Below are 23768 nucleotides of genomic sequence, written 5' to 3' on the forward strand. Positions count from 1 at the left end.
AAGAACCTTGTCCTATGTTTCACTGTAGCAGCATCCAAATTAACCATGCAGCCCAAACGTATATTAAGCTGGCAGATCACTCCAGGTTCCTCAGCTGATCCTTGTAGAGCCACATTCCTGAAAGATGCATGCAAGAGCCGAGTGCTGTGCAGCAGAGACAGGCTGGGCTAAGAGGCATCTGGCTTTGTGGTGAAAGGCATCAAGCTGTGCAGCGATGGAGCTACAAAATGGTGATATTTAGGAGCAAATGGATCACTGTTTGTCCCAGCAGCTCTCCAGGAAAAGGGGAAAAAGCCATCTGCTGACTGCAGCATGTGGCAGTCACAGCCAATCCTGCTTAACTCTCACCTCTCCTGGAGCTAATGTGCCTTCTCTCAGGCATTACCACTGAGGTGCCTGAATCCCACCACACAGCATTTCACATGGAAAGTCCTTATTTGTATTAATCTAACACAACTACTCCAGAAGCCAGGATACGGAAGCTGCTCATGGGCTAACTTGCAAGAGGGAGGCTAAGGATGTCTCTCTCCCCTCTCTGCAGCAGAGGGAACCTGGCGTTATGGGCCTCCATCTGTACACCTCAAACCCTTCTCCTCCCTTGCCTTAGTGCAGCAAGGACCAGAAGATGCCCCATGGCTCCCCTCTGCCTTTGAGGTAGAATGTCCAGCTGCCAGGAGCTCTCAGGAGAACTGTACCTTGTAGCCAGGTCTACCACGTGGCAGACAGCTAGCTAGGTTTCAGCATTTACCTCTGCAGAATGAAGCACCTCCAACATACACGTGAAGTATATTTGTGCAGTACTTTAAAAATGACGATGGAAGCACTAAAGGTTATTTATCATCATAGGAGTTTCAGAAGTTTACATATAAAATATAGTTGTTGCCATTCTGTACTGATAAGTGATATAGAAACAGCCTTCCAAATAGACTACAGTGTTCCAGACTTGCAGATAACTGAATTATAAAATTGTGTTCTTTTTAGCCTAATACATGAAGAAAAGAGAGCATAATATGCAAGTTGGGGCACTCCCATTAGTGCTCTAGACCAGACCTACAAGTAGAGCTTGCATGTTTCTCCACAAATATTCCAGTCCTCAGAAGCACAGAGGTTAACTGGCCAGCAAAGCCTGGGAGGCAAGATGCCAGGGGGCCATGGGTACTGCTTAGACTTCTGCTGAAGATGTCTACTGATGGGAATTTTCCAATTTCTTCTCCAGTATGGACTGCGCACAGATTTGCTATTAAATACCATCCTAGAAAGCTTCCCAGAGGAGACATTCATAAGTTTCAAAGTTTTGCTTCATGAAAAGAATGGTTATAAAGACAGTTGCTGAACCGTTGATTTCACGGTAGCAATACTGGAAGTAGGAAGAAATGTTTGCCGTAGCTTTAATGGAACCAATGCCCAAGTCTTTAAGTTGCTAGTCAAGCCAACAATGAGGTCTTGCTGAATTCATAGCACTGTGGAAGAAAGTTACAATCTATGTGAAAATAACATTGCCCTAACTGTCATTAAGCAACTGCAGAAACCTGAGTAAACTATTTTCTTGCTTTTAAAGGCAGTTGCCGGTAAAAACCCCAACAAACCAGTAAGTGATTTTGATTTCCTAATGACTAACTACTACTTAGTACCAAGAATGACGCTAAGTTGCAAAGACATTTTTCAGTCAAGACACATCTTCTACACCATTAATAAAACCTTTCTGTACATTCTACAGCATCAGGCACACAAAGCAGCAGACGGAGAAGTATTTTAAGCTCATATGCTGTGGATCTGTTCAAATTCAAAGACAATTTCTCCACTAATAGCAGCTGGAAATTGCGTAAACATCTCACAGCTTTTGAACAATTCAACCCATGTTTACAAAGCACAAATGCTCCCCAAATCTCGAATTATTTAACTTGGATAAAGGATCTTGCAATCTCCTTATAGCTGTTCCTGACATTTACGCATACATGTCAGCATCACTTCCAGTGCCATAATGCTGGTATTTTGACAGTCTCTGTGCTCCCCTCTCTGTGTGTCTCAGTTTCAACATGGTTCAAGCTGTCATATTTTCTAGTGCAACCAGAGCTGAGCCCTGGATATTTCATGTACTGACAAACTGAGGGAAACAACAGTTCCCGGGGAGACAGAGCATTGGAATGAGGATTACTTCTGCTGTTCATCCTACAGGTCACACACAACAGTACAACTGAGCAGACAGTATCTGTGGGCCTTTGCTCCACTTACAAGAGGGGTCCTTATGCTGCCTTCAGCCAGTTTATACAGGAGTCAAGTCGATGACTTCAGGTAACTACTCCTTCTTCTCACTGGTATAAAGCAAGACATGGAGGCAGATGGCATGTACATGGAAAATATCTTCCGCTCTAATCCGGTCACGTACCCACACCCAACTGATATATCAGCTGTTTTCACACCCTAGGACTAGCTATTGAAGCAAAGGCATGATCAATGGAGAGGCTGGACAGATCCATCTCCATGCAGGAGGAAAAGAATGGAATTGTTCTTACGTCCCTTCAGTTTCTTTTGAACTGTGAGCAGCTGTGTCCTGTTGCACATACTCTGCTCCAAAATCCCCATGTTAGAGGCCACGCTACAAGACTGTACCCAGGGAGAGGAATCCTGTAGTGCTGGTGATGGGCTGGGCACTCTGGTAATTTACAGTCAAGTAATGGACAGTTTTCAGGGCATACTTGAGGCTTAAAGGCAGCGTATGAACAAGACTTTCCAAGCCAACACATTTTCATGTTTTCCAAACCTAACTGAATAACAGATAGGGATCTGGTGATAGAAGCCCTTCGCATTAGCACGTGTCAGATTAGCTAATGAAACAGCTTAATCTTTTCCTGAGTCCAGTGTCCTTTGCGACACATGTTCAATAGGTACCCTTGGCCGTCTCCTTGTACATTCACATTCCTCCTTAAGTGTCTGTCCTGAAGCCCTTGAGGTCACTTTGAGCTCTTTCTCTTGACAAACGGGACAGCAAGCTGTAAGACCTTTGCTGCGACAACTTGGACATGTCAGGACAAGCTGCCGGCAGTGCTGGCTGGAACAAAGTTTATACTGGTCCCACAGTGTCCCACAGTATCTGCATGCTGGAGGGAGGAGGAAAAGAAAAAGTTAACACCCACATTGCCCCATCTGTCCCCCTTGCAGAGGGTACTCTGTGGCACCAGGGGGCTGCAATCTTTCATTTAAGTGGCTATCTGTTGTATTCCAGGTTTTCAATTCCTGCTTTAGCTTGATCTTCTAGAACCTAGTTCATTTTTAAACTTCTGATTTTGATGTAAAAACTTAGGACAGCTGTCTCTCAGGAAAAGCAAAAAGTGCTCACTAGTGCTTCCTCTAGTTCTGATTAGACCGATTTAAAGATTCTTGCTGCCAAGAGAAGAAGAAAGATATGCTGGTGGTAATTAAGCCAGTATGCAGGAACGTTGCCAGCTGGGGAAGGGGGTGCCATGGGACTTCCTTCCACCTAAAAGCAATGGCCTGTGCAGATGCGGTGTCATTTGCAGTCCTGGTAGAGTCCTTCCACAACATCAGACAGGTTTTAACCCTTTAACTGAAAGCTACAGCCCAGTTTAGCTGTACCATCAAGAAGGTGCCTACCCCAACACTTCCCCTTGAAACTTCTGTAGGGATGGCTGTGATATATCCAGAGTATGTTCTGTTTCTACACCAAGCCAGGCACCTTCAAGATGTATATGGTAATTGCAGAGGAGGAATGGGAGGTTATGCTCAAAAAGTTACCCACTCGAGAAAAAACAGTACTGCTTCCTAAAAAAGGCTAGAGCCAAATTCCATCTATTTGCACCTGGCAACTAAGAAGAAAACAGGGATTTCATTTGCAATATCTGAATAGTGACCTCAGCCAGAAGACCAGGCAATGTTCTTAACAACTTCAGCTAGAGGTCACTGAAATCCTACAGGCTACAGAAACTTTTAAAGCATGAAAATAACGAAGTGCTGTGGAGCTTAGTGCTACCACTCTCCCAGGTGCCTGGCAGTCTATGCTGATGTTCTGTGAGATTACTGGAGCAGAGAACAGCTGACAGCAGAACTATTTAATGCTTCAGTCACTTGGCCAACCACAGTCTGATCAGCACTGTGGGCAACAAGCGGGTAGCGACACCAGTAGTGCTTCACATACATCTCCATAGCTGCAGATGGCTCATAACAGCAGCTGTTCTGCAGGGGATGCCTTCTTTTACTGCTCCAGTTTAGGGAACTCTGTTTAGTGACCCCCTTTTCTCTCATTTCTGTTTTATGTGTTAAAGCCATAGCGCTGATGATCATCATGAAAAGTGATGGCACTAAAAGACCAAAGCGAGTATGAGGAAGAACTGCACAGACCAGTTTGGCTGCCCCTATCCTGCACAACTCTGTCAAAACAATTGCAATAGCTTCCCAGCATTCTGCACTTACAGTATCTAGTCCTACCTGAGATGATATCTTCATTGGAACAAATGGCGTAACGATCATCAAATACAAACAGCTTCCCCCTGTAGAATCCATCTGGAAACTCTTCCAGGTACTTGTGAATTCCACCTTTTAGCTGGTAAACCTCTCTGCACACTGCCTGTTTAAAGCATATTAGCAGAAAAGCTGAAGGAGACAGTAGCAGTGGTGGGATGCCAGAGTTCCCAAGGCAAATGTAAACGCTAGGGGTCAACAAAAAGCAGCAGCTTCTCAGTGACCATCAGATGGCAGCATGTGCACCCACAACTCTATGCAGTGCCACCAGGAATTACTGGGCAGCCCCACAATGCTGGCTTGCTGACATGAACCCAAATGCGCGTTTAATGTTACAGTCAAAAAAAGGCTGGTAACCTCCTCAGCTGAGGGAGGTTTGCCACATCAGAGATCAAACACTTTTGAACCTCTGTGAACCGCTGCTTATTCTGTTTTTATGTAGCGAGCTGTTAGCAGGAGCAGAATTTCTCAGGGTTCACATTGGTGCAGCAGAGAAAAAAAATCAAGGTTTAAATCTCTGGAGAATATGTGTGTGCTGTTCCCTTGCCCCTTGAGGGAAGGATCCAGAAGAGTGGAATGGAAAGCACAATTAGAACAATGCAGTGTGCTGGATTTCCCACAACACTGAGAAAGCACCAACTGGCTGATTTTCACCACTCTGAGATGCTCAAGCTGTGCAGTAATGCCACAAAGCATAACCTAGACAGAGCTTGTGGAAACACTGCAGAATGCTCTCGAGCCCTCCTAAAACACTGCTACAATAGGCAGGGCAGACTTACAAATACCTCTTCTCAGCAAATGGGTTATATAATTATTTTCACAGAGCAATCACTGCTGTGACACTAGTCCATGCAGATCATCCTGAGCTGCATTAAACTACCCACGTCCTTGACAGACAGCATGAGGCACATGTGTGTCAGAGACATTCATATCCCCAACTGCTCATTGAGCAGTTTGTGCTCAATAAGAATCTACCAGCAAAAGAAAAGACAGCTGCCCTTAAAGCAGTCTCAACTCCTTGACCCTTGTGCCCTCAGAATGACATCTCACCTTGCTCCGTAGGTAAGCAGAGCCTCTTTCACAACGAATCCCTCCTGTGCAGTACATCAAGACACGCTTGTCTTTAAAAAGCTCCAGGTTTTCATCTACATAGCTGGGAAAATAGCTGAACTTCCTGATATCTGGAGCTAGACAGCCCTGGAAATGTCCCTGCAATAACAACACATGGCCATGTGACTCATTACAAGCAGTCTTACATGGTAAGGTTTGTGCCTCAAACCAGAGGAAGTAACAAACCTTTGGACCAGAACACACAGCTCACTGCAGCTGCTTTAGGCAGTTCCTCAGCTGCATTTATGCATCAAAAAGCTAGTTAAAATCTGTAAGAGGGTTCCAGACTCAGCATGTCTCCTCATCCAAACATAAAAGAGGGAGCTAAGCAGAACACAACTGTCAGAGAGAGAACGAGCCACAATAGTGCAGGAGGGCTGGTGGGCGTGACAGGCGGCTGCCCCTATCCCTTTTGAAATATGGGACAAGGCAAAAATGCTGGAAAACATACTTACAAATTATGCTACTTTTACTTCAAACTATATGGTATTCACTGCTAACATCGTATGGACCACTTTGTCTTCTTCCTGCCCCAAGCTGTATAAGTGCTTAGCTGGCCAGGCTCCATGCTCAGTCACTGAGCAGGTCCTCTGCTGCTGGTGTCTAATATTCATTACTAAACTGAACCTTGTACATATTACTGTCCATCTGGAATATGGAGTCTCTTCTGCCAGTAAGGTTACACCCTCACAATGTGAAATGCTTCCCCCCAGCACCTGTAACACACTGCAACAAGCAGGCAAACAACACTTACTATTTTACTTTCATAGAAGTTCCTACAGTCCAGCAAGATGGTATCGCTTTGTCCTTGACTGGCCTGAGACAAATACTGTTCTACTTCTCTATGAAATTCCTGAGGGGATAAATGGATTCCTTTAACATAAAAAAAGAAGGAAAAAAAAAAAGAAAAAAAAAAGAGAAAAAAAAGAAAAATAAGATAAAGAAGTGAGAAGCAGAACTACAAAACAATGTTACATATGATCTTGCTGATCCAGATTCTCCTCAGATTTCCAAACAAAAATTTTCTGTGACAGTTCACAGACTTTTCCTCCCAACTCAACCAGCCAAGTTTATCCATGTTTGGCTTCCTATTGGCAAATGAAAGAAAACAGAACACTGTTCCACGTGACAGAAGAAGCAGCAAATAGGCGCCTGTCTCTATGATCTTTGTTATGTCCCCCTGGCAACTCTTACAGTTGTAAAAGAAAGAGTGAAAAATGTTTCCCTTCCCTTTGCTCATCTTTCATTACATTTGGAGGTGCAGAAGCGTACAGAAATGCAATTTTTTCAATTAAACTCGTCTCTGTTGATTAAAATGGAAAATTTCCATAAGCATGTATTACTTTCAGTACAACTTCAATTTACATAAAGTTTCTCAACTTTATGTATGCTCAGGACTTAGGACTCCCAACCTACTGAAAAACAAAAAAACTCCCCCACCAAAATCCCTTGCCTTATTAAAAAATAACCGTACAAGCAACCTGCCAGAGTAACGGGCACCATCTCCATAAAATGCTGTAAAATAGGAGGAAAAAGGAAAAAATAATATCCAAACATACATCACACAAACTGCCAAAAAATGGGGGAAAAAAAAAAATCTTCTGCCAAAACCACAAAAAGATGCTGTAGAAATTTACTACCAAACAAAACCTCCTGGTGGAAAAAAAAGCCCAAAACAGCCCTGTCAATTGCTATTTTCTGTGCTCTTGCTTACCACCTACGTAAGCGTCTTCATAGCCAGTAACATCTTATCAGGCATAATCCATGCTAAGCAGCTACAGGTAGCAGAAAACAAACGCAGCCTGTGTTAGTGGAGTGGCATGAACCTGATGCAGACCTTGGCTCTGCTTTACTGTAAAAGGCAGAAGCATGGCTGTTAACTTCAACACAAGTAAAGCCAAGTCAGCAGTCCCTAACATAGGAACACGCGTATACTCAACTGTAAGCTTCAGCAGGATTCTAGTATTTTCTAAAAACAAGCTCTCAGCATCCACAGCACCAGAATCCACTAGATCCACAAGACGACTCCATGGAAAGCTCTTCCTATACAGCTTGGTTCTTACTGCAAGCTAACCACAACAAGAGAGCACTGGAGCTCTTTATATGGTATCATTTCTGAGCAGTCTCAAGCACCTACAGAGTGCTTAGAACAACTATGAATATATTCATGCATTGAAATGTCTTTCCTAACCAGCATACATAGTTTCACCTTACATCTGCCTTTAGCAGATGTCCAATGACTTACTCCCTAACTAAATCACAAGGTATGTCCCTACCCCAAAACAAGGTAACTGCTTGATGTCATTTGAACTATTACTGTTTCCCACGAAACAGAAAGTTAATTCTAAAGGTTTTTGAGGCATCTAAACACTTAGCAAACCAAAACCTGGACCAGCAAATTCCCTGCACCAGTAACTTTTGACTACCAGTAAGAAATCAATTTCCGTATCTACTTCTCCTGTGTCCTGGCCACTGTGCAGAAGGAGATGTATTTGATGAAGGTACTTTATTCTTCACTTACCTCTCACTTGGGCAAGATGCTTTATTTTTCATTAAATCAACTTACCAGTTTCTTTATAAGACACTATCTTTGGATCAATGCCCATAGGTACAATTTCTTTGCATACTCCAACTCGAAGGTCTGGGAAACAGTGAGCTCCTCCTGCACTGCTCTAGGAAATTAAACACAAAAACAATCCACCAAAATTTGCCAGGTGTCAAGATTAAAATTACCCACTCACTTTAATTTCTACAACTCACTAGAATATGGAAGTGTCTCAGTGGCTGAGGGAAAGAAACGTTTCTCCTGCTGAAATCCACGTTCTAAATCCTGAGGTTTAGGCAGTGGACCCCTACCGTGAGCTGCCAGACAGCTGTCTTAGGCCCAATGACTACTCTGCAGGCAAGACAGGCACCATTTGGCATGAGGTGTGGAGTCACCGAGGAGTGGGAAGGAGAACAGATCTTAGTCAGAAACAATGTCACTAGCACCTATCATGAGAAAGTCAAGGCCCCTGTGCTGCTGACCCTGACAGGAATATTAAATAACGTCCTCCAGTAATTGATCATGTTGACAAATCTGGGCCCTGCAGTTCTCTTCAGCCCCTCTGACACCCAACCCAAGCACAGCTAGGCCTCCAGTCGTGACATGGGCGATGGGAACTGCAGTGGTTCATGGGCATGAAAGAGACATATGGGAGGTCTGCCAGGCTCAAGATTTGTTAACAGTGGAGTCTGACACCCCTCACCCCCCCAAACTCAAGCACAGGATTTCCCCTTTGGAGGTCTCGGCAAGCCCTTTTTGGTTGGCAGCCCCACTGCAGGCAACAGGAAGTCAGAATTTCTGCAGGGCTGAGCCTCAAGCATGGCTTAGGCACTATCAAGCATATAAACACTCAAACAAAAGTGCAGTGCTGTGCAGCACTGTCCCAGCAATCACAGAAATCAATCTGCAGCAACTACAGTGGCCACTGAATATTTTCATAGCCCCAAGCGCTATTTTCACTCCTCTATGCCCATGTCTTCATGGCACAGGGACTGGAAACCCCCACTTACTTGGGTATACAGCATGCAGAGGAACTGTGAGACAGAAAATACCATCATGTACTAATGCATGAATATTGATGCCCAGAGAGATCATGCAGGGTTGGAGGTTTTGCCAGGGTCAAGGCAAAATTCCATCCCTGTTCTGTTTTTGCATCTACACATGACTGTAACTAACAGGTCACATTTACTCCTGAAATTCAGCCAAGCACAACAGACGGTTAAAAGCCAAGACTGAATCAGCACTGCAGCTCTACATGGGATTTGAGTTTCACAAGTTCCACTAACTACTTGGGATCTAGTTATTTATGGAAAAAAAAATATTACTCCCTGCAAATAAAACTGTGTGGAAAAGAAAAATGCTATAAAAGCAGCGGCTTTCCTTCCTCACAGAGAAACCAGTACTCACTGTGCTGGGGCAGCAAAAGCCTACCAGAATGCCATATGGTACCAGCCACAGCTGCCATCACCATCTGAAGACAGCAATCAGCACATATGCTCAGGCTCAAGCCGAAGTTAGCACCTCACTCTCCCTCCAGTCAGGCACTAACTGGAGTAGAGAGAAACCTCTTGACTCTGTGTATTTTCTCTAGAAGACATCCAATTCATGGAACTGACAGTGCACCTATATGGACACCAAAGCCTGCCTGAACCTAAACCAGTAGGCTTCTAGGCAAGGATCTCAAATCAGGGCAAAGAGGAGAGTGTGGGAATAGTTTGCTTGGAGAAGCGTATGTTGTGATGTCTCGGTTTTGGCAGTCAAGTTGGAGTAGGTACTTGTTGAAGAATGGTGGGGCTGAAGCACATTTCCTCATTCACCTGTATGGGGGGCTTTGCAGCTGCACCCACAGCTGCAAAAGCCTGTAGCAGCTGCTATCCTGCTCATGATAACTGCTACTGCTGGTGAAAACCAGCAGAGATATCTAAACAAAGTAGGGTTAGGAAACCTTGGCTTAGATCAGCGCTGGGAAAGCAGAACTGCTAGAGTAGAAGTAATACTATCAAGAAGCAATGTGCTTATTTCTTAAAAATTAAATGTCCTGCATTAACAATGTCTATGTAGAAATTATTTTTTCATACCTTGAAATCCTCTTGACACAAAATGTCTTTGAACAGAGGCTGGGAAAGCATAACTTCAATGTAGAGATTGGTAGCTACTTTGCTTCCACCAACTGTCCCATTAATCCCTTCAGAAGCAACTCGTACCTAGAAGGCAGGAGGAGAAGCTGGGGCTAAGGCTTAGTAACAGCAAAACAGATCACGGTGAAATTAGCAAAATATGGCTGGGTGACAAAAGGCAGACACAGAAGTATGTCCATAAAACAGACTACTGCGGAAGGAAGGAAAAGATGGTTATACTGAAGTTGAACATAAAGAAGACAGTAAATAAAACAGGAATAAAACCCCAGTAATCACTTTTGAGCCATTTCAAAAGAATGACATCAAGACAGTCAAAAAAGTTTGTGCAATAAACAGAGAAATGCTAACTGGTTAACAGGCAAATTCTGCAGTCAGCATTAAAATTCCCACTGGAAGTCTGCCTCAGGAAGAACAATGGGATTGTGCCCAATGACTCACAGAGCTAAAAGGAAAATGTGAATATGCATAATATTCCATGTAATATTAAATTTCAGTGTGAGTCATTTTATCTCCAGTACTGACAAATGAACAAAAACTCTGAAGTGATGGGGGGAAAAAAAAAAGATTGAATATAAGAAGCAAGGAAAAAACCAACTGGTTGAGAAAGCAAATGCTGTACTTGTCTTGGAGACTAAAAAAAAAAAAAAAAAAAGGATAAAAATACCAACCACCAGACAAGATAGCTGAGCAAAAAAAAAAAAGTGACTGTGTCAGGACATTTCACACCCCGGCCTGTGCTGATGTAGAACAGGGAAGGTGCGTAGCATTGTGTGCTGGTTTTGGTTGTGGTAGAGTTAATTATCTTTATAGTAGCTAGTATGGGGCTATGTTTTGGATTTGTGCTGGAAACAGTGTCGATAGCAACAACTAAAGTATCAGTGTGTTAAGTAACATTTACACTAGCCAAGGACGTTTCAGCTTCCCACGCTCTGCCAGGCACACAAGAAGCTGGGAGGGGACACAGCCAGGATAGGTGACCTCAGCTGACCAAAGGGATGTCCCACACCATATGATGTCATGCTCAGTATATAAAGCTGGGGAAGAAGAAGGAAGGGGGGGACGTTCGGAGTGATGGCGTTTGTCTTCCCAAGTAACCATTACACGTGATGGAGCCCTGCTTTCCTGGAGATGGCTGAACACCTGCCTGCCCGTGGGAAGGAGTGAATGAATTCGTTGCTTTGCTTTGCTTGCATGCGCAGCTTTTGCTTTACTTATTAAACTGTCTTTATCTCAACCCACGAGTTTTCTCACTTTTACTCTTCTAATTCTCTCCCCCATCCCACCGGGGGGGGCGAGTGAGTGAGCAGCTGTGTAGGGCTCAGTTGCTGGCTGGCGTTAAACCACGACACATTGGCAGAGAAAAAGAAGCTACTTAGGAAGACAAGTCAAAGATAAAAGTAGTCTCCTGATCTGAGCTGTCCTCTTGAAAAATCCTTCTCCCCACAGATAGCCTAAGAACACCAGCTTCCTGAGGCTAAAATCTTTGCCCACAGCCTCAAGAGGCCAGCTAGATGAGCCAACTCACCTCCTTGGTCTAGTCTGCCAGGAATGAAAAGAACAAGGACTCTGTGCAGGAATGAGCACTGCTATCCTGTGGTGTGATCTAGGGTGTCAGTTGCTCTCATCTCATTCCTGACAGTATGGACTACAGCTCAGTGTAGTGATTTTGACTGAAGACCATTGCGCACTGAGGAGTTAGTGATACACATAACAATTAACCAGAGCAAGCCCAGACCCATGCTGCACAGCACTGCACCTCCAGCTTGGCCTTCAGGCTGTGCTGTGCTGCATGTATCCTTTAGCCGCAGGATAAACCCAGCCTGATAATCCTAACAGACATGCCTGCATGCAGCTCCCTATTGATACCAGTGATTATGCCACCTGTGTGTCCTTGCCTGTATCTTAAAGTGCATCAGTAAGTTCTCATGTGAATATCCTTTCTGTTTGACAGTAGGAGTGATGAAAAGACTTGTTTTCCTGTAAAAAAAAAATCTGTAACAGTTCAAATGATGGAAACGGGGTAACCCTTGCAAGGACAGGGTCTGCACAGTGTGCTGTGCGTGGATCAGAGGCTCGCTCAGTGCTGCACAACTCAGGATTCCCAGCATCAAAAGGGATATAAAGAGTATCTGTATTATTTCCTTTTTCTTTGTTAGCTCTTAAATAGCATTTGAAATGATACTTTACAGAGTCTGAGTGCCTTTCTTAATGGGATCAGAACACACTAGCACCTTCTGGTGCAAAACACTTGGTTCTCCACACGCCCCATCGTCCTACACTAAGCAAAGAAGATGCTTTTTTGTTAAGAATACAATCATTGCTTCAAACCTTACCTTGCCAGTGAGATGCAGATGCTGGCACAGAGCCTTTTGCCAAGCACACAGTTTCTCTGGATCCTTCACCTCACAGTAACAGTAATACAGAAGTACTTCTCCCACCTTGCTGTCCATAGCATGGCAAAGATGAACAAATAGGAAAAGGATGTTAGGGTTGAAAGCACAAAAATATACTATTAGCAGCAACCATTCAAAAAGCAGACAATTTTCTTCTGGCAGATGCGGGGAAAAAAACAAACCAACCCAACAAACAAACTTTGGAGGGATTAGCACTGCTGGGTTTGATTTATTTCAAAGAGAAAGAATATGAATTAAAACATAGTCCTCCCACATTCCCAGTTCCTACATTCCTAGTTCTTGGGACTGGTTACAAAATGAACTCATCTGTGCTGCATGGGACATCTCTGCCAGCAGCCTGCAGCGTGCTCAAGTTTCTCTCAACACACAGGACACAAGAACTGCTGTTTTCTGTGCACCCAAGTGTGCCCTTAAATGCTTAATTTCACAAACTTGCACACTGAAAATTCAAGTGCTTGAGCTATCTAAATTTAAAAAGCCAGAATTTTCAGTGAGATTGTGTGTGCCTGCATTCTGAGAAGCATAAGCCACTCTCTCTCACAGTCAGAAACATTTTTGTGAACCTACTTATTCATAACTAATGAGACCTTAAGGTACTTGAATGAGCAGAGAAAAGGGACCTGTGCAGAGCATACCCAGCCATTCTGCTCTCTTCTGTTACAGTCCTTCCTTACTTACAGATCTAAGCCATTGAGTAACACCTATACAGGTCTGCTTTAACAATGTCGGATGAAACAGCTCTGATAGTTGAATCCTCCTTGTTCCCACCTTTACCATCAAAAAAAATGCAGCATATCTTCTTCGTTAGCACAGCAGTAATCTGCATGTTTTGTACAAGTGTGAGCAGTTGTGAAAGGAATTCAAATAAACCAAGTGACTCCTGGAGGGTACCTACACCTGTTGATCTAAAGAAGTATCCCAGGAAGGTATCCGAAGATCTAGAGGAATATCAGGGAAGGCTCTTTCTACATCTTAAAGCGTCACTCGACTGAACTTCATAAAAATAAAAGTAGTGCTGGCAGAATATCACGTAAAGCGTAAGCAGGCCAACACCCTGCTCCCAGCCCGTACCGGTTCTCCAAACCGCTGAGGGACTTTCTCACCTTGTCAGATCATCATAGCTAACGTGGCTTGTGTCTGGGAGCGTACAGGAGATCTCAGGACTGCTACGACAGTGCCCGTGTAGCCCGTCTGCGTTGCCCGCAGGAGCCGGGCCGCTGGAGGGGCTCACTTCAGCCGCTGCCTGCTTGGCAGCCAGCCCTGCCTGCTGCCCGGCGTCGCTCAGCCCTGCCTGCTGCCCGATGTCTCCGGCGTGCTGCAGGGCCACATGCCTGTGGATGCCGGACAGCTCTTCAAACGCCTGCCGGCAGCACCGCCACCGCACGCCCTCTCCGCCGGCGGGACACCGGGCTGCGGCCGGCACCTCCTTCGCTTTGACGAACAGGGAAAAGGCCTGCAACGCACCACAAGCGCCCTCCGTTACCAGCGCTCCGTCACCGCCACCCCCCGGGCCGGGAGACCGACCGACCCCGAGGTCCGCCGCAGCGAGCCCCCCCGCAGGGAAAGGCCGACCCCCTCCCCTCGGCCCGAGGCCGCCTCGGGCCTCAGGCCCGGGCGGGCCGCACACCCGGGCGCCCGGCGCCGGCCCACCTTCCTCCGGGCGAAGGCGCGCTGCTTCCTGGCGGCGGCCGCCTCGGCCGCGGCGCTGCCCCGCGGCGAGCCCGGGCCGGGAGGCGCCGCCACCTCGCCCGGCACCATCTCCGCCTCCGGCGGCCGGGCGGGGCGGGGCCCCGTCGCCCGGGAGACGCCCGGTTTCCTCTTCGCGCCCGTCCCTCCCCGCCTGCCCCCGCACCGCCCGGCCCCGCTGCCCCGGAAGTCCTCCGGGCCGCTGCACATGATCGAGCGGCGAGCAGAGAGGCGCCGCGCCGCCCGCCCTTTGCCCCGGAAGCAGAGGTGCGGCGGGCCGGAAGCGGGCGGTGGAAGGACCGCGCTCCCCTCTGGCCCGCGCGAGGCGTCCCGGCGCGGCGCTGCCGCCGCTCCCCTTCCTTGCTTCCTTCCTTCCTTCCGCCCGTGCTTCCTTCCTTCCCCCCGCGCCCCTTCCTTCCTTCCTTCCTTCCCGCCGCTCCCCTTCCTTCCTTCCCGCCGCTCTCCTCCCCACCTCCCGCCATGTCGCGGCGGCGGCACAGCGACGACAGCGACGGTGAGCGCCGCGGCAGCCCTCCCGCCGGTTGCGCTTCCCGAGGTGGCGGGGGCGGTGCAGGCCGGGCCGGGCCGGGCCGGACCGTCCCGCCGCGGGAGGGGGGTTTGGGCGGGATGGGGGGCGGCCGGGTCGGGGGCTCTCCGGCGGTAACGGTGTGCTCGGTGTATCGGAGCAGGGCAGCCCCACAAGAGGCGGAGGACGTCTGAGCCGTCGGAGATCGAGGAGAGGCTCGAGTCGCTCATCTGCAGGGTGGGAGAGAAGGTAGGCGGGCCGCCTCCCGGCCGGGGCCCGGGCGGCGGTTCGAGAAAGCTAAAGCTGCGGGTTTTCCCCCGTTTCTGTATGTTGTGCGTTCGCAGTTCGGCTGTAGTAACCACCCGAAAAGAGAAGATTTTTTTTTTTTTTTTAATGAGACAGGTGGAAAGTTGTCAGATTTTGCAAAACCGTGTGCTATAACGGGCAAGTGCTTAGATAGTAGTGTGGTATCTTCCAAGCAGTGATAAACGGCCAACGAAAGTGTCTGCGGGAGTTGTTGCTGGCTCCAGTCTGCCAAGGATGTGGAGGAGTTAACCTGGTCTGCCTGTGGCCCAAGATTCAAGTCCTGACAGGATTTGAGGCTAATAGAAAGGGGGGTAAAAGGATAAGGACAAAAATGATGGTGCACTGACATTATGTAAGGTAAAAACAAGTCGTGAAGGTGTATTGTTTCACGCTGTACGCTCAATGTGCTGCTCAGTCGCCTTATCACGGTGTCCCTGAGGCAGTGTTAGATCTTGCATCCCAGGGGAGCACTGGAGTTCCTTGCGGGGGAGGCGGGTGATCAGCAGCAGCTCTTCCGAGGAGCAGTTGCTCCTTCTTTCAGGCAAGTGAAAGCGGTTCTCTACTGCTAAGCGAACTGAATCGTTGCTTTGAAAAAGGAGGTGACATAAAAGGGTGCTCTCGCCCAACTTCCTTGTCTTCTATGTGAGAGTCAGGGGCTTGTTCATAGTACCTGGTTGATGATGAAACTTTTGTAAATTTTTTTTTTTATTTTAGAGCAATTCGTCTTTGGAGAGCAACTTGGAGGGCCTAGCTGGTGTTTTGGAAGCTGATCTACCAAATTACAAAAGCAAGATACTAAGAATACTGTGTACTGTGTACGTATGCAGGAGGTCTGGGAATATGGGAGGTGCTTTCTTCTCTGTGCTTACATTTAAGTGCTTAAGGCAGTTTAAATGCCAAGAATGGCTTTAGCTTCTGAGTGCTGTTATAGCATAGAGTTTGTTTTACTACAAATGAAATAGAGGAATAAGCTTATTACATACTAGGTATAATTCAAGGAAAATACCTCTTTACGTTACTTTGACTTGAAACGTGTACAAAGGCTTAAAGCAGATTGAAGAAACTGCGGAGCTGCGCTTCAGTAGCAATGAGAACACAGCGATGCTGCTCAATATTCTGTTTCCCAATGAAGTGCTTAAGAGCACCAAAGCTACTGGCTGCTAGCACTTATTTAGTGTTACTGTCTGTGCTGTTTTCTCATTGCTTGTTCCTCTTCTTGGGCAATGAGATGCTCATGTCTTCGTAAGCCCATTCTCTAGAGGAGGGGAACTGGGAACACAAAGAGCTGAAAGCAAGCTCTCTGGTGGCTGATAGCTCTCCTTCCCCTCCCTAGCAAAGTGCAGGAGCAGAGGTGCCCTGTGTCAGGGTAACTGAGTGGTGTCTCAGGGAGGGGTTGTGCAGGGCCTCTGGTAGTAGGTAGAAGTATGAAGGAGGGGTGTGGTGAACAGGGAGAGTGTTCCAGCCCTAGCTTATGCTATGGTTTTGCAGATACTTTAAATCTGTTTTGTAGCAATGTTTGTTCATATAAGGCAAATAGTACATTTTTTCCTTTAGCAGTAAGACACTTCTGAAAGTGCAAGGTTAGCTTACATGCATACTAAAATGACTGAGAAAAATTAATTCTTTGCAGCAGGACCTGGCCTTCCCTATGCTGTGCTTAAAATCAGTTACTTTGACTTGAGAAACTTGGAATCAAAATTAATAGTGTAAAATGTGTACACCTCTTGTGTAATCTTGCTGATGCTGCATAATAAAATTATTTCTAAATTGTGAACTTAAAACAACTTCTTACATCCTTGCATAAATTCTGTCACTTACATTATTTGGCCAACCCTCTGGAATACTCAGCAATTAGATATAAGTAAAAAGCAAATACCTTAAATGTACTTGAAAGTGGCGTCTGCCTATCTAAGTGACAGTAGTTCAAAAAAAAAGATTGTCTGTAAAATATTAACCACGGGATAGAACTGTAACATCATGCTACACTTCTTTCTTATTTCCTCGTGAGACAACTTTAACTTACAATAAGCAGATTCTAAGAGGCTATGCAGTTGCCAATCGGCACATGGTGAATGAACAATTAACTCCATGTTTCTTTTTTCTGTGTCAGTGCACGTCTGTTACCAGAAAAGCTGACTGTTTACACGACACTAGTTGGGTTGCTGAATGCCAGGAACTACAATTTTGGTGGGGAATTTGTAGAAGCCATGATTCGTCAGCTTAAAGAATGTCTGAAAGTCAATATGTATAACGAAGCTGTGCATTTAGTAAGTGGTTTTTGTTTGTTTGTTTGTTTTACATTTTTCCTCATCCTTTTTCTCTCCTCCTTCTTTCACTTTTTTGTTCCAGAAGAGCTAGGCCTTTCAGTGTGTATTACAGTCTCTTCTGGCATAAATGTGCAGTGCACTGTAGATACACCAAGAGGAAATGTGTGTTATGTGAGAAGTATTTCCTTTCTCAGGAGAGAGAAATCATATTACAGTTGCAAAATTTACTTCCAACTGTATATTTTCCCAGTGACAAATTAATTTGCAGGAAACAGAGATGTCTCCCCCACACCTGTTCTACAGTCAAATGTAAAAGATAGATGAAAGTCATGTCCTTTTTATTGTGTTCAGAGATGTATGATGCTCTGAAAAAAAAAAGCTCTCATAAAAAAAAGCTCTCATGAAAAAAAAACTGAAAAGAATATGAACAGTCTGATTCTTAAAAGCTCTATTTGATAGCTGTTATCAGACCTGTGTTTTCATTCTGCTAATGAGGGATGAAGATCAAGCAGGCAGTTTTAAGTGCTGTCTGTCTTTGAAACCGTTTGCTCAGCTCTTGCGGCTTATAGATTTTGTCTGCAAAAAGCTATTAGGACTTCAGTGGTGTCCGATTTAGAAGCCCAGTACCAAGCTCCCCAGCTTCTTTTGAAGGCCACTGGTGAAAATTAAGATTCTAGTATTTCAATGTATTTTGTCAAGAGACTGCTGTTCAACTGTGGGATACTTTCGCTAATAAAAACCTTATTAGAACTCTGAATGTGCTGTCCCTTGGCTTCAGCTTCACCTTCTCTGGTCACGCTCATATACAAATGACTTGTGAGAGTAACAACTAAGGGAGTGGCAGTGGGAATCTTTCCTCAGCTTTGTCAAAGACTTTTCAAAGACTGTTCAGACTAATGAATATCTGGAAAGTAAGATTTGGTACTTTTCTCTATTGCAGTTGCTCTTTGAGTACTGAACTGTCTGCGTAGCCCAAATTGCTTTCCCAAGACTGCTTCCCAATGATCTGCCTTCAGATCAAAATACTTGTGTTGGTTTTTTGGACTGCTTTTTGTGAATGTGCCCGTAAGAAAAAACCAAGCCTTTAAGAAAAAATACTTGAGACTTTAACTGCTAGAATTTCAGCCTATATTGTCTGTTAAGATTGTGGTGATACTGGGAGAGCTTAGGTCCTCCTAGGGCCTTGTTTAAGTCTGAAGGCAGGATACAGATCAAAAGGGAGGGGAGAGGGAAAAAAAAAAAAAGGGCATTGCTCTGCCCCAGATGTTTTCTACTTAAATTCCCATTTCTGTCAGTCTGGATTTCTTATTAGAAATGCAGCCAAATCAAAGATATATTCCTGCCATGGAGATTTCTTTCTTCCCAGGCAAATAAGGCCATTTGATTCCCAGCATGCCATCAGTCTGTCACATTTCTGAAGCCTGAAAATGCCAGAAGCTTTTACGTAGGCTGTGTAACTATCTGTATTTATGAATAAATAATTATAGAAATTAAGCATGTATAATGGCATACAGATTCAGCACTGCTGTTTCCTGATGCACATCTGGACTCATAAGCAATGGATCACTCCATCTTCAGCTTTTTAGAAGTTTTTTTCCTTCCACTTCTGTAATTTTAAGGATCTGATACCATTTGGAGTAGATAGAAATACAAGGTTTCTTTTCTGTAGTACATTTGCATGGCTTTGAATGCCTACTGGTATTTTGCACCCTTCCTTAGTTAGAAATATTATCCTTGCAATGTTATTGCAGTAAAACAGAGTACAGACGTTCTGATGAATGATATATTAGGCAGTGCTTACAGTACTTGTTTTCCAGGGTTGAAAGGTGGGTCTGTACAGAGTGCACTATTTCTGCCTTCATAGTACCGAATTAATATTGTACTTTTATTGATGGTTTTAGTTGTTTTAGTAATATTTATTTGTTCTTGTGAAGTCAGTTTAAAAAGTATTCATGTAAATCAAATTTTTTTGGTCTTCTTTAGGTTCGTTTTCTGTCTGATCTTGTGAATTGTCATGTAATAGCTGCACCTTCCATGGTAGCTATGTTTGAGAACTTTGTGAGTGTGACACAGGAGGAAGACGTACCCCAAGTAAGCAAAAGATCTGTAGGCTCCTCTAGTGCTGTTTTCACAATTTTTCTGTACCATTGCTTCTGTACTTATGCTTAGAACAAGGAAGTTTTAGAGATAGCAAACTAAATGGACTGTCTTGTGCAGTTTCCTTAGCATGAGTAAAAGGAGCCTGTGGCAATTAGAAAATACATGCATACCATAAGAAAGTATGGTCCTTTGTAGTGAGGCAGCTGAAGTGAATTCATTTTACTTTACTTTGTCAAGTGCATAGTGCCTGGCTTGTTCTACTATATTGATAATCTGCAGAAGGACTGTGAAAATGATAGCGTTTTTTAAGTCTGCTTGTCACGGTTCAAGTTAAAAATTATACATTTCAAGCAAGAATATATTTTTTTCAAGGCTTGCCAATCCAGTCTTTAGTTGCTGGTCTTTACATCTCCCACTATAATAGTTTTGCCAATATTTTATTTTAAATTAAAATGGGTTATGTGTACAAAATCTTTTGGAGCTTACTTGTATACTTAGATTTCAGTATATTTCTTTCCTATAGGTACGATGCGATTGGTATATGTTTGCATTTCTGTCATCTTTGCCTTGGGTTGGAAAGGAGTTATATGAGAAAAAGGATGCTGAAATGGATCGTCTCTTGTCTCAGACAGAAAGCTATTTGAAGTAAGTTGTGACCCATTAAAAATACTCTTTTCGGTATCTATTCAGGTATGGATTAATAGCTTTGATTATTGCTCACTTAAAAGTATTCTTGTCATTCTCTGGGGGAAAAAACCCCTTGAAAATAGAATAGGTGGAGAGATTTTTGGATTTGAAAAGTTCTATTGTCTTGTCTAGTTCTAAGGTATGTTGAAGGTCTTGTTCTGCTCATGCTGGAGCAGCTGCAGGTGTAAGTGTGCTGGGAATACTGATAGGTTGTTGCTTTAGTGCTCTGCAGTGTGACTGCTTTCTGTCTAGGTGCTTCAAGTTAACATTGTAGTCGAGGTATGATAATAGAGATATCTTAAGTAACCACAAACCTGGTTTTTATATAGTGTAGATTTCATCAGCTGAAGAGATCAAACAGTAGTACACTCACAATAAGAAAAAATTCCTGCCCTAAGTTAGTCTTTTAAAAGTCAGGTTTTTTTTCCTGTGTAAACAGACGCCGCCAGAAGATTCATGTACCCATGCTACAGGTTTGGACTGCTGATAAACCACATCCACAAGAAGAAGTGAGTGGACCTTACATTGCATTCTTTCAGAAAGTCTGAAAAACAATTTTTCACTGAGGTGTTCTTTTATCATGAAATTAAAAAGCACCTCTGAAAGTATTAATGCTTTGAATTGTCTCTTGTTTGTCATTAATTCTAACAACTTCTACAGGAGGAATTATCTTCTAAGTCTTGAGCCTAAATATAAGGTTGTGTGCGGTGAGTAGGAGACTATTTTGTTTTTTGCTGACAGGCCCCGGAGGAAATGTTACGAAGTGAGGAATGGTTGTAAATTGTAGTATTTGTTTTGGAATTGCAGATACAGGGCTTCATGTTAAAAGGACCTTTGTGAGAAGCAGAACGTAATTCCTTACTTATCCCTTAACGTTTTCCGTCTGCAAGAAAGAAACCTTTGTAGTGGCTTTGTTTTCTCAGCTTTAGGAAGTGCTAAACAAATATGTAGAAACTGTATGCAGCAGTTACTATGCCATCTTTCACAATTAAGCCAAAAATACCGGAGGGGAGAGGTGGCATCTGGCTAGTTTGGGGTGGAATTTGCCTTTTTGGATATTCTTGGGGTTTTTTTTCTTTCCCCTAAGTTTGAGGACAAACTTAGTTGGAAAGTAAGATCTAAATTGATCTCCTGGGAAGTTTTGGAATGTGGCCCTCTTGCATTTTGTTCACTGTTCTGATTAAATCACAGTCTTAACAATTGTCTTGTTAATCATAATTTGGAGAGATAGGCTGTCTCATGATGATTGATTTGTCAACGTGAGTATTTTGCCTGCCCAATATCTGAATTTCCTTATTTAGTTCAATAGAGGAGAGATTAGCAGAGTGTGTTTGAGACCATGTGTTACCCAGAGTACTGTAAGCATGACTGTTCACTTCAGGTGCTAGTTGTTACTAGTTTTGTTCCCATCTTCCAGTGATAATTTCAGTAAATGCAAAGCACTTCCATGTAAAGACAGTTCTTGCACCAGTTATAACTTGAAACTTGTGTTCGGTAAGGCCATAGGCCTCCAGAGTTCTTGGACTGCTTTTAGCAAGAGAGTAATTAAACAAAGCAAGCCTATTGCCAGTTGCACAGGTGTCTGTGCTGTCTCTGGGAGAATGCTGGAACTCACAATTGTGTTGAAAACTGTGGCAAAGGTATTTAATATTTGATACTATTGTATTTATCTTGAATATGCAGTAGCTGGTAGTTTTGATTGCTCTGGGAACATCATGGCAGTCCTACAGAATGTCTTTCCAACTTTAATGTTGATATTATGTCTGTTTTAATACCACCAATGAGCAGTGACTGAAGTAATGTTCACTGCTGTAGTTTCACTGGCAGATTCAAAGGATGGCTGTCATGCACCGACTCCTGGGCTGCCTGTTAGTGTTTGAAAACCTTCCAGCAGTTAAATTTTACTAACATAATGTTGTGCGGAATTAGGAGCAGCTCTGGCATTTAGAGTTCTTAAATTATTTCTTGGTTTACTGAATCAGCAGTTTAAGAAACTTTGGGTTTTTTCGAATGGAATATGGAATTTAAGAAATAAATTTCTGATAGTTCAGGGAGCTGCCAGCTTTGTTATGACATTCAGCGCATCTCACGTTTCTCACCTTTTTCCTTCAGTATTTAGACTGCCTTTGGTCTCAGATTCAGAAGTTGAAAAAAGACCGTTGGCAAGAACGACACATTCTGAGGCCCTACTTGGCTTTTGACAGCATTCTTTGTGAAGCGCTGCAACACAATCTGCCTCCATTCACTCCTCCACCTCACACTGAAGATTCAGTGTACCCAATGCCAAGGGTTATTTTTAGGATGTTTGACTACACAGATGACCCTGAGGTATGTGATTGCTGTGGGGGATGGTGAGCAGACTTCACAGTTAGGTTCCTGGGGCAATATTGGTCAAAATGTGATGTCCCCTCTCCCAGGATAGTGAGTGATTTGAAGACTGTCAGTGGTTCTGCTTAGGTACTTCTGCAGAAATGAACTAGGTGACCAAGCTACCGTACAAAGCAAGTCTGTGAGAAGCAGAATTTGGGGAGTGAGATGTTGTGATGCTTTTCATTTAGAATTACAATGTTGATTGAGTTCTCTAATGTCTCTAGTAAAACTACATTCACAGAGTTAGGCTTTCCTTCCATAAACATGGTGACTTGAGCCTTTTTCCAGGCTAGGTATTTATTATAATGTTTAAAGACTGTTGTTTACTCATCTGTTAACATTTGTTGATGCATATTGTGGAACAAAGGAGTGCTTAATTGGGGTGAGTGAAAGATCTATCTATCTCAACAGTCTGCCTCCAGCATTGGTCAACAGCAGATATATAGACAAAAGCATATAGGAATAGGAAAAGAATACTGCTTTTATACTTCCCTTTGCTTTGTCTGCTGCCTTTTACCTTATTTTATTGGCCCCTGGTTTTTGCAGTGAACGAGACCATGACTGTGTATTCTTTCCACTGTATCCTGGCCATTCCTGGCTTTATTTCTTTGTCATATGCCAGTGCAACTGCAATTCTTTTTCCAAGGCTGCATGGTGGTAGCCTGCCTGATGGCTCTGTAGAGCAAAGGAAGAAGTGGATGCTCCATGAACTTAACAATCATGTTCTCTAATTTTATTCCCATATCTTTTTGTAATAAGCCCTAGTATTCATTTTCTTTTAAACATTAGTCTGAGGCTTGTGTGGAACTGTGTCACACCAGCTTCTCAGTCCTGAAGGATACAGGGCAGCTGAGACCTCACTCTGTTTATGTGGAAATTGGACTATCTGTAAATGTATGTAGGATAGCTTGCTACCTGTAGCATTAGCTGTGATCTTTCATGAGTCTTAATTCTTTCTTACCAGGGCCCTGTCATGCCTGGCAGCCACTCTGTTGAACGATTTGTAATAGAAGAGAACCTTCACTGCATCATCAAATCCCACTGGAAAGAGAGAAAAACTTGGTAGGAAGAGCTTAGCACTGTGGGGCCCTGGCGCTTTTTATATGCTACCATGGCTTCAGTGCCATCGGGGATATGCACAGT

General features: G+C 44.1%; 2 protein-coding genes across 2 annotated transcripts in view; one reads left to right on the forward strand and one right to left on the reverse strand.

Moving 5' to 3' along the window:
• Positions 1-14: 14 nt before the first annotated feature.
• TSTD2 (thiosulfate sulfurtransferase like domain containing 2) lies at positions 15-14593 on the reverse strand. The gene is made up of 9 exons (XM_075488456.1): positions 14334-14593; positions 13787-14136; positions 12603-12711; positions 10210-10335; positions 8153-8258; positions 6341-6459; positions 5527-5685; positions 4444-4582; positions 15-3098 (listed from the first exon to the last, which is right to left on the reverse strand). Exons 1-9 carry the CDS (start codon positions 14577-14579, stop codon positions 2839-2841), a joined length of 1614 nt encoding a protein of 537 aa, XP_075344571.1. The 5' UTR covers positions 14580-14593; the 3' UTR covers positions 15-2838.
• The window catches only part of NCBP1 (nuclear cap binding protein subunit 1), a 32318-nt gene continuing 23075 nt past the window's right edge, over positions 14526-23768 (forward strand). Inside the window, exons 1-9 of the mRNA XM_075488455.1 lie at positions 14526-14883; positions 15059-15144; positions 15916-16016; positions 17312-17468; positions 19452-19559; positions 20092-20213; positions 20695-20764; positions 22368-22583; positions 23590-23687. Of these exons, the coding sequence (XP_075344570.1) occupies positions 14850-14883; positions 15059-15144; positions 15916-16016; positions 17312-17468; positions 19452-19559; positions 20092-20213; positions 20695-20764; positions 22368-22583; positions 23590-23687 (992 nt within the window). The 5' untranslated portion in view covers positions 14526-14849. The remainder of the gene's footprint in view (positions 14884-15058; positions 15145-15915; positions 16017-17311; positions 17469-19451; positions 19560-20091; positions 20214-20694; positions 20765-22367; positions 22584-23589; positions 23688-23768) is intronic.

The sequence above is a fragment of the Mycteria americana genome, chromosome Z, assembly GCF_035582795.1.
Source record: "Mycteria americana isolate JAX WOST 10 ecotype Jacksonville Zoo and Gardens chromosome Z, USCA_MyAme_1.0, whole genome shotgun sequence".
In the NCBI taxonomy this organism is placed as follows: Eukaryota; Metazoa; Chordata; class Aves; order Ciconiiformes; family Ciconiidae; genus Mycteria; species Mycteria americana.